The 11,053-nt window shown below is 51.1% G+C and overlaps 1 protein-coding gene across 2 annotated transcripts in view; it reads left to right on the top strand.

Moving 5' to 3' along the window:
- Positions 1-10,835, top strand: part of prdm10 (PR domain containing 10) — a 60,588-nt gene extending 49,753 nt beyond the window's left edge. For both annotated transcript variants that reach the window (XM_041878198.2, XM_041878199.2), the window contains exons 22-24: positions 916-1,078; positions 3,204-3,301; positions 9,497-10,835. In XM_041878198.2, the coding sequence (XP_041734132.1) occupies positions 916-1,078; positions 3,204-3,301; positions 9,497-9,679 (444 nt within the window). In that variant the 3' untranslated portion in view covers positions 9,680-10,835. The remainder of the gene's footprint in view (positions 1-915; positions 1,079-3,203; positions 3,302-9,496) is intronic.
- Positions 10,836-11,053: the final 218 nt, after the last annotated feature.

Raw genomic sequence — 11,053 nt, 5'->3', positions numbered from 1 at the left:
TAACTCCTTACTACTAGGGGTACTAACTCCTTACTACTAGGGGTACTAACTCCTTACTACTAGGGGTACTAACTCCTTACTACTAGGGGTACTAACTCCTTACTACTAGGGGTACTAACTCCTTACTAGTGGTTCTAACTCCTTACTACTAGGTGTACTAACTCCTTACTACTAGGGGTACTAACTCCTTACTACTAGTGCTACTAACTCCTTACTACTAGTGCTACTAACTCCTTACTACTAGGGGTACTAACTCCTTACTACTAGGGGTACTAACTCCTTACTACTAGGGGTACTAACTCCTTACTACTAGGGGTACTAACTCCTTACTACTAGGGGTACTAACTCCTTACTACTAGGGGTACTAACTCCTTACTACTAGGGGTACTAACTCCTTACTACTAGGGGTACTAACTCCTTACTACTAGGGGTACTAACTCCTTACTACTAGGGGTACTAACTCCTTACTACTAGGGGTACTAACTCCTTACTACTAGGTGTACTAACTCCTTACTACTAGGGGTACTAACTCCTTACTACTAGGGGTACTAACTCCTTACTACTAGGGGTACTAACTCCTTACTACTAGGGGTACTAACTCCTTACTAGTGGTACTAACTCCTTACTACTAGGGGTACTAACTCCTTACTACTAGGTGTACTAACTCCTTACTACTAGGGGTACTAACTCCTTACTACTAGGGGTACTAACTCCTTACTACTAGGGGTACTAACTCCTTACTACTAGGAGTACTAACTCATTACTGTACTCTATGTTTTAAAGCAAATATTACTTTTACATTTTGGTCATTCAGCAGACGCTCTTATCCAGATCTACTTAGTCAGTACGTTCAACAAGGTCAGTATCAATCCATCAATCCAACTATCAACCAATCGTCCTCTGTTGTTCCTGCAGGGTCAGCCTCTAAGCCCCTCCTCCCAGGTGGCCCAGGAGTTAAGCCCCGCCCAGCTGACCCCCGTGACCCTGGCCCAGAGTCACGCCCTCCAGACGTCATCCAATCAGCAGGGCTCTGTGCAACACGCCTACATCCCCGGCAACTGGAACTACCGAGGATACCGTGAGTACCTTTGCCTGGCTTGGGCTGGGCTCTGCATGCACCAGATTGCTATAACATATGATATACAGTGCTTCGGAAAGTATTCAGACCCCTTGACTTTTTCCACATTTTGTTACATTACAGCCTTATTCTAAAATGGATTCAATTGTTTTTTTCCCCTCATCAATCTACACACAATATCCCATAATGACAAAGCAAAAACAGGTTTTTAGAAATGTTTGCATATTTATAAAAAAAAATTTGAAATGAAATTTACATAAGTATTCAGACCCTTTACTCAGTACGTTGTTGTAACACCTTTGGCAGCGGTTACAGCCTCAAGTCTTCTTGGGTATGACACTACAAGCTTGGCACACCTGTATTTGGGGAGTTTCTCCCATTCTTCTCTGCAGATCCTCTTAAGCTCTGTCAGGTTGGACGGGGAGCGTCGCTGCACAGCTATTTTCAGGTCTCTCCAGAGATGTTAGATCGGGTTCAAGTCCGGGCTCTGGCTGGGCCACTCAAGGACATTCAGAGACATGTCCCGAAGCCACTCCTGCGTTGTCTTGGCTGTGTGCTTAGGGTCGTTGTCCCGTTTTGAAGGTGATCCTTCACCTTAGTCTGATGTCCTGATCGTTCTGGAGCAGATTTTTATCAAGGATCTCTCTGTACTTTGCTCCATTGATCTTTGCCTCGATCCTGACTAGTCTCCCAGTCCCTGCCGCTGAAAAACATCTCCACAGCATGATGCTGCCAACACCATGCTTCACCGTAGGGATGGTGCCAGGTTTCCTCCAGACGTGACGCTTGGCATTCAGGCCAAATAATTCAATCTTGGTTTCATCAGACCAGAGAATCTTGTTTCTCATAGTCTGAGAGTCCTTTAGGTGCCTTTTAGCAAACTCCAAGTGGGCTGTCATGTACCTTTTACTGAGGAGTGGCTTCTGTCTGGCCACTCTACCATAAAGGCCTAATTGGTGGAGTGCTGCAGAGATGGTTGTCCTTCTAGAAGGTTCTCCCATCTCTACAGAGGAACTCTAGAGCTGACCATCGGGTTCTTGGTCACCTCCCTGACCAAGGCCTTTCTCCCCCGATTGCTCAGTTTGGCCGGACGGTCAGCTCTAGGAATAGTCTTGGTGGTTCCAAACATCTCAAGGATGATCAATGGATACAGGATGCATCTAAGCTCAATTTTGAGTCTCATAGCAAAGGGTCTGAATACTTATATAAATAAGGTATTTCTGTTTTCTTTCTTGCTTTGTCATTATGGGGTATTGTGTGTAGATGGATGAGGATTTTTTTTATTTAATCCATTTTAGAATAAGATTTTTTTTCATAGCATGCCTTTGCTCACTCCCACTAATGGATTTAAAAGCATTGGATTGGGTTAGGGTTAGAGGAAGTTTACACAAGTTGAGCTGTAGGGAATGTCCCTTCCTATTAAATCCAAGTTGAGTTCTAAGGAATATCCCTTCCTATTAAATCCAAGTTGAGCTCGAGGGAATGTCCCATTGTATGAAATCCATGTTGAGCTTTAGGGAATGTCCCTTCCTATTAAATCCAAGTTGAGCTGTAGGGAATATCCCTTCCTATTAAATCCAAGTTGAGCTCGAGGGAATGTCCCTTCCTATTAAATCCAAGTTGAGCTCGAGGGAATGTCCCTTCCTATTAAATCCAAGTTGAGTTCTAAGGAATATCCCTTCCTATTAAATCCAAGTTGAGCTCGAGGGAATGTCCCATTGTATGAAATCCATGTTGAGCTTTAGGGAATGTCGCTTCCTATTAAGTCCAAGTTGAGATCGAGGGAATGTCCCTTCTTATTAAATCCAAGTTGAGCTCGAGGGAATGTCCCATTGTATGAAATCCATGTTGAGCTTTAGGGAATGTCGCTTCCTATTAAATCCAAGTTGAGATCGAGGGAATGTCCCTTCCTATTAAGTCCAAGTTGAGATCGAGGGAATGTCCCTTCTTATTAAATGAGACGGAGTGAATGAGGGCACACATCGGGAGAGAAATGGTTAGAGATTATGACCGCAGCCTACCAGTATGTTGAACCGACAGAGACATTATACTGACTGACTGTCTGCTCCATCTCTCTCTCGCTCTCTCGCTCTCTCGCTCTCTCGCTCTCTCACTCTCTCTCCAGCCTCTGAGATTCAGATGATGACGTTGCCTCATACCCAGTACGTGATTGCTGAGGCCAGCACTCCTGTCACAGGGGTCAACAGTGCTGGGGTCAAGACGGTGAGTTAGTAGAGAGAGTCTAGCAAGTTGCCTCTTCTCTTGGTTAACAATAAACTGTGTGCTTCTCAGTGGGTATACTTCATGTAGCTGTAGGGAGTAGGGAGACTAGCCCAGTAGGGAGACTAGCCCAGTAGGGAGACTAGCCCAGTAGGGAGACTAGCCCAGTAGGGAGACTAGCCCAGTAGGGAGACTAGCCCAGTAGGGAGACTAGCCCAGTAGGGAGACTAGCCCAGTAGGGAGTAGGGAGACTAGCCCAGTAGGGAGACTAGCCCAGTAGGGAGACTAGCCCAGTAGGGAGACTAGCCCAGTAGGGAGACTAGCCCAGTAGGGAGACTAGCCCAGTAGGGAGACTAGCCCAGTAGGGAGACTAGCCCAGTAGGGAGACTAGCCCAGTAGGGAGACTAGCCCAGTAGGGAGACTAGCCCAGTAGGGAGTAGGGAGACTAGCCCAGTAGGGAGACTAGCCCAGTAGGGAGACTAGCCCAGTAGGGAGACTAGCCCAGTAGGGAGTAGGGAGACTAGCCCAGTAGGGAGACTAGCCCAGTAGGGAGTAGGAGACTAGCCCAGTAGGGAGACTAGCCCAGTAGGGAGACTAGCCCAGTAGGGAGTAGGGAGACTAGCCCAGTAGGGAGACTAGCCCAGTAGGGAGACTAGCCCAGTAGGGAGACTAGCCCAGTAGGGAGACTAGCCCAGTAGGGAGACTAGCCCAGTAGGGAGACTAGCCCAGTAGGGAGACTAGCCCAGTAGGGAGACTAGCCCAGTAGGGAGACTAGCCCAGTAGGGAGACTAGCCCAGTAGGGAGACTAGCCCAGTAGGGAGACTAGCCCAGTAGGGAGTAGGAGACTAGCCCAGTAGGGAGTAGGGAGACTAGCCCAGTAGGGAGACTAGCCCAGTAGGGAGTAGGGAGACTAGCCCAGTAGGGAGACTAGCCCAGTAGGGGAGTAGGGAGACTAGCCCAGTAGGGAGACTAGCCCAGTAGGGTAGGAGACTAGCCCAGTAGGGAGACTAGCCCAGTAGGGAGACTAGCCCAGTAGGGAGACTAGCCCAGTAGGGAGACTAGCCCAGTAGGGAGACTAGCCCAGTAGGGAGTAGGGAGACTAGCCCAGTAGGGAGACTAGCCCAGTAGGGAGACTAGCCCAGTAGGGAGTAGGGAGACTAGCCCAGTAGGGAGACTAGCCCAGTAGGGAGACTAGCCCAGTAGGGAGACTAGCCCAGTAGGAGACTAGCCCAGTAGGGAGACTAGCCCAGTAGGGAGACTAGCCCAGTAGGGAGACTAGCCCAGTAGGGAGACTAGCCCAGTAGGGAGACTAGCCCAGTAGGGAGACTAGCCCAGTAGGGAGACTAGCCCAGTAGGGAGACTAGCCCAGTAGGGAGACTAGCCCAGTAGGGAGACTAGCCCAGTAGGGAGACTAGCCCAGTAGGGAGACTAGCCCAGTAGGGAGACTAGCCCAGTAGGGAGACTAGCCCAGTAGGGAGACTAGCCCAGTAGGGAGACTAGCCCAGTAGGGAGTAGGGAGACTAGCCCAGTAGGGAGACTAGCCCAGTAGGGAGACTAGCCCAGTAGGGAGTAGGGAGACTAGCCCAGTAGGGAGACTAGCCCAGTAGGGAGACTAGCCCAGTAGGGAGACTAGCCCAGTAGGGAGACTAGCCCAGTAGGGAGACTAGCCCAGTAGGGAGACTAGCCCAGTAGGGGAGTAGGGAGACTAGCCCAGTAGGGAGACTAGCCCAGTAGGGAGACAAGCCCAGTAGGGAGTAGGGAGACTAGCCCAGTAGGGAGTAGGGAGACTAGCCCAGTAGGGAGACTAGCCCAGTAGGGAGACTAGCCCAGTAGGGAGACTAGCCCAGTAGGGAGACTAGCCCAGTAGGGAGACTAGCCCAGTAGGGAGTAGGGAGACTAGCCCAGTAGGGAGTAGGAGACTAGCCCAGTAGGGAGACTAGCCCAGTAGGGAGACTAGCCCAGTAGGGAGACTAGCCCAGTAGGGAGACTAGCCCAGTAGGGAGACTAGCCCAGTAGGGAGTAGGGAGACTAGCCCAGTAGGGAGACTAGCCCAGTAGGGAGTAGGGAGACTAGCCCAGTAGGGAGACTAGCCCAGTAGGGAGACTAGCCCAGTAGGGAGACTAGCCCAGTAGGGAGACTAGCCCAGTAGGGAGACTAGCCCAGTAGGGAGACTAGCCCAGTAGGGAGTAGGGAGACTAGCCCAGTAGGGAGTAGGGAGACTAGCCCAGTAGGGAGACTAGCCCAGTAGGGAGTAGGGAGACTAGCCCAGTAGGGAGACTAGCCCAGTAGGGAGACTAGCCCAGTAGGGAGACTAGCCCAGTAGGGAGACTAGCCCAGTAGGGAGACTAGCCCAGTAGGGAGACTAGCCCAGTAGGGAGACTAGCCCAGTAGGGAGACTAGCCCAGTAGGGAGACTAGCCCAGTAGGGAGACTAGCCCAGTAGGGAGACTAGCCCAGTAGGGAGTAGGGAGACTAGCCCAGTAGGGAGACTAGCCCAGTAGGGAGTAGGGAGACTAGCCCAGTAGGGAGTAGGGAGACTAGCCCAGTAGGGAGACTAGCCCAGTAGGGAGTAGGGAGACTAGCCCAGTAGGGAGACTAGCCCAGTAGGGAGACTAGCCCAGTAGGGAGACTAGCCCAGTAGGGAGACTAGCCCAGTAGGGAGACTAGCCCAGTAGGGAGACTAGCCCAGTAGGGAGTAGGGAGACTAGCCCAGTAGGGAGTAGGGAGACTAGCCCAGTAGGGAGACTAGCCCAGTAGGGAGACTAGCCCAGTAGGGAGTAGGGAGACTAGCCCAGTAGGGAGACTAGCCCAGTAGGGAGTAGGGAGACTAGCCCAGTAGGGAGTAGGGAGACTAGCCCAGTAGGGAGACTAGCCCAGTAGGGAGTAGGGAGACTAGCCCAGTAGGGAGACTAGCCCAGTAGGGAGACTAGCCCAGTAGGGAGACTAGCCCAGTAGGGAGTAGGGAGACTAGCCCAGTAGGGAGACTAGCCCAGTAGGGAGTAGGGAGACTAGCCCAGTAGGGAGACTAGCCCAGTAGGGAGACTAGCCCAGTAGGGAGTAGGGAGACTAGCCCAGTAGGGAGACTAGCCCAGTAGGGAGACTAGCCCAGTAGGGAGACTAGCCCAGTAGGGAGACTAGCCCAGTAGGGAGACTAGCCCAGTAGGGAGACTAGCCCAGTAGGGAGTAGGGAGACTAGCCCAGTAGGGAGACTAGCCCAGTAGGGAGACTAGCCCAGTAGGGAGTAGGGAGACTAGCCCAGTAGGGAGTAGGGAGACTAGCCCAGTAGGGAGACTAGCCCAGTAGGGAGACTAGCCCAGTAGGGAGACTAGCCCAGTAGGGAGACTAGCCCAGTAGGGAGACTAGCCCAGTAGGGAGTAGGGAGACTAGCCCAGTAGGGAGTAGGGAGACTAGCCCAGTAGGGAGACTAGCCCAGTAGGGAGACTAGCCCAGTAGGGAGACTAGCCCAGTAGGGAGACTAGCCCAGTAGGGAGACTAGCCCAGTAGGGAGTAGGGAGACTAGCCCAGTAGGGAGACTAGCCCAGTAGGGAGTAGGGAGACTAGCCCAGTAGGGAGACTAGCCCAGTAGGGAGACTAGCCCAGTAGGGAGACTAGCCCAGTAGGGAGACTAGCCCAGTAGGGAGACTAGCCCAGTAGGGAGACTAGCCCAGTAGGGAGTAGGGAGACTAGCCCAGTAGGGGAGTAGGGAGACTAGCCCAGTAGGGAGACTAGCCCAGTAGGGAGTAGGGAGACTAGCCCAGTAGGGAGACTAGCCCAGTAGGGAGACTAGCCCAGTAGGGAGACTAGCCCAGTAGGGAGACTAGCCCAGTAGGGAGACTAGCCCAGTAGGGAGACTAGCCCAGTAGGGAGACTAGCCCAGTAGGGAGACTAGCCCAGTAGGGAGACTAGCCCAGTAGGGAGACTAGCCCAGTAGGGAGACTAGCCCAGTAGGGAGTAGGGAGACTAGCCCAGTAGGGAGACTAGCCCAGTAGGGAGTAGGGAGACTAGCCCAGTAGGGAGTAGGAGACTAGCCCAGTAGGGAGACTAGCCCAGTAGGGAGTAGGGAGACTAGCCCAGTAGGGAGACTAGCCCAGTAGGGAGACTAGCCCAGTAGGGAGACTAGCCCAGTAGGGAGACTAGCCCAGTAGGGAGACTAGCCCAGTAGGGAGACTAGCCCAGTAGGGAGACTAGCCCAGTAGGGAGACTAGCCCAGTAGGGAGTAGGGAGACTAGCCCAGTAGGGAGACTAGCCCAGTAGGGAGACTAGCCCAGTAGGGAGTAGGGAGACTAGCCCAGTAGGGAGACTAGCCCAGTAGGGAGACTAGCCCAGTAGGGAGACTAGCCCAGTAGGGAGACTAGCCCAGTAGGGAGACTAGCCCAGTAGACAAGCAGCTTGGTGAGAAGGTGACAACAGTTGGTGCGATTATTCGCAAATGGAAGAAACACAAAAGAACTGTCAATCTCCCTCGGCCTGGGGCTACATGCAAGATCTCACCTCATGGAGTTGCAATGATCATGAGAACGGTGAGGAATCAGCCCAGAACTACACGGGAGGATCTTGTCAATGATCTCAAGGCAGCTGGGACCATAGTCACCAAGAAAACAATTGGTAACACACTACGCCGTGAAGGACTGAAATCCTGCAGCGCCCGCAAGGTCCCCCTGCTCAAGAAAGCACATATACATGCCCGTCTGAAGTTTGCCAATGAACATCTGAATGATTCAGAGGAGAACTGGGTGAAAGTGTTGTGGTCAGATGAGACCAAAATAGCTCTTTGGCATCAACTCAACTAGCCGTGTTTGGAGGAGGAGGAATGCTGCCTATGACCCCAAGAACACCATCCCCACCGTCAAACACGGAGGTGGAAACATTATGCTTTGGGGGTGTTTTTCTGCTAAGGGGACAGGACAACTTCACCGCATCAAAGGGACGATGGACGGGGCCATGTACCGTCAAATCTTGGGTGAGAACCTCCTTCCCTCAGCCAGGGCATTGAAAATGGGTTGTGGATGGGTATTCCAGCATGACAATGAGCCAAAACACACGGCCAAGGCAACAAAGGAGTGGCTCAAGAAGAAGCACATTAAGGTCCTGGAGTCCTAGCCAGTCTCCAGACCTTAATCCCATAGAAAATCTGCGGAGGGGAGCTGAAGGTTCGAGTTGCCAAACATCAGCCTCGAAACCTTAATGACTTGGAGAAGATCTGCAAAGAGGAGTGGGACAAAATCCCTCCTGAGATGTGTACAAACCTGGTGGCCAACTACAAGAAACGTCTGACCTCTGTGATTGCCAACAAGGGTTTTGCCACCAAGTACTAAGTCATGTTTTGCAGAGGGGTCAAATACTTATTTCCCTCATTAAAATGCAAATCAATTTATAACATTTTTGACATGCGTTTTTCTGGATTTTGTTCAAATAAACCTACCATTAAAATTATAGACTGATCATGTCTTTGTCAGTGGGCAAACATACAAAATCAGCAGGGGATCAAATACTTTTTTCCCTCACTGTATGTTGAAAACTTGATTGCTGACATGCAAAACATTTTGGCACTATATGAACAATGGACTAATGACACAAACACCAGAAGAGGGTTTCTGGGGTGGAGTTTTCCTTTAAATGTCACCCTGTTCCCTACCTAGTGCACTACTGTTGACCAGACACCATTGGGAATAGGGTGACATTTGGGACGCGCTGTTTTTTTTAAACTCCTGCATCCAGTTACCTTCTCTCAGAAAGGCAGGTTGATTGTTCATCTTGATCATAACATATTCATCAAGTATATACATGAGTTGCATGTTGTGGTGGTGGTGTGTGGTCGTGTGGTGTGTGGTGTATGGTGGTGGTGGTGTGGTGTATGGTGGTGTATGGTGGTGTATGGTCGTGTGGTGTATGGTGGTGGTGTATGGTGGTGGTGGTGTATGGTGGTGTGTGGTGTATGGTGGTGGTGTATAGTGGTGTGGTGTATGGTGGTGTATGGTGGTGTATGGTGGTGTGGTGTATGGTGGTGTATGGTGGTGTGGTGTGGTGTATGGTGGTGTGGTGTATGGTGGTGTAGTGTATAGTGGTGTAGTGTATGGTGGTGTAGTGTATAGTGGTGTAGTGTATGGTGGTGTGGTGTATGGTGGTGTATGGTGGTGTGGTGTATGGTGGTGTGGTGGTCTGTGTATTCTAACTGTTGTACCATCTCATCTTGTTCCAGACCCACTATGTGATTTCGGAGGGCCAGTCTGAGTTGGACCCTAAGCAGGCCAGCGGCCCCCAGAGCTCGGCCCAGACCCACCTGGACACCCAGACCTCCTCCCAGCAGCCCACCACACAGTACATCATCACCACCACTACCAACGGCACCGGGGCCAGCGAAGTTCACATCTCCAAACCTTGACCTCTGTTATCCTGTGTGACTACTCCTCATAGCCCCTGAACCCTGCTGAAGTGAATCCTAGTGAAGTACGCACCACTAAACTCTTAACGACTGACCTACGGACAGCTATTTAACCAGGGAACTCACTTTGAGATTGACTTCTTCTTCAAGTGAGCCCTATATGAGGCTCAACTCTCCTACAGACCTAAGGACTGATCTGGGAACAGCTGTACATAGTTTCATGACCCTTTCGAGACATAAGGACTGGTCACAGACCTGTCTGCATGCAGCCCCACCCGGCCCATACTCAGACACGCACAATGAACAAACACACACACCAACGCACTCACACGCACGCATAAAGTACACTCACACGCACGCATAAAGTACAGTCACACGCACGCATAAAGTACACTCACACGCACGCATAAAGTACACTCACACGCACGCATAAAGTACACTCAGACCTAGTTCTTGGCTCAGAGGAACGGGTTTAGAACAGCACTGCTTGTTGTGTGTCTGTTTCACTGAGTTGGTTGAACTGAACGAGCTGAGTTGGTTGAACTGAACGAGCTGAGTTGGTTGAACTGAACCAGCTGAGTTGGTTGAACTGAACGAGCTGAGTTGGTTGAACTGAACCAGCTGAGTTGGTTGAACTGAACCAGCTGAGTTGGTTGAACTGAACCAGCTGAGTTGGTTGAACTGAACGAGCTGAGAAGTTGTCAGAACTGTCAAGAAGAGAAGAGCAGCTCATTCAAGACGTGGAAGGAAATGTGGACTTTTTGTATTTTTGGAGGAGAACATAAGGATAAACATGGTCCTACAGTTAGCTGTATGTACTGTACTTGATTGCTGACATGCAAAAACAAAGCTATCGAAGCTCTCCAGTGTCTTTCAGTTTATATATATATATAACTGGAGAGCTTCGATACAAAAACACTGGAGAGCTTCGATAGCTTTGTTTTTGAGACCTTTTCAGTGACCGACACTTCAGACAGAAGCTGAGAGAGAGAGACTTGGAGCACTGCACACCCCCCTACCTTTTATTTCTGTCGCATGCTTCCCAGTCGAAACAGTTTGCGCATATATTATGACGAAATTTTGTGACGTTTTGGTTCGTTTGTTGTTCGGCAGGTTTGTTTTCAGCTGTTCGTGCTGAACCCCGCCCCCCCTTACCCCCCCCACCCCTCCATAACACCCCCCTTACCCCTCCAACCCCCCCCACCCCTCCATAACACCTCCCCTTACCCCTTCATAACCCCCCTTACCCCTCCATAACACCCCCCCATACCCCCTTCATAACCTCCCCCCCCACCCCTCCATAACCCCCCCACCCCTCCATAACACCCCCTTACCCCTCCATAACACCCCCCTTACCCCTCCATAACACCCCCC

This window comes from Coregonus clupeaformis, chromosome 6, assembly GCF_020615455.1.
Source record: "Coregonus clupeaformis isolate EN_2021a chromosome 6, ASM2061545v1, whole genome shotgun sequence".
NCBI lineage: Eukaryota > Metazoa > Chordata > Actinopteri > Salmoniformes > Salmonidae > Coregonus > Coregonus clupeaformis.
Note: the sequence above shows the minus strand (reverse complement) of the source record. Positions and strands in the feature narration are given on the sequence as shown.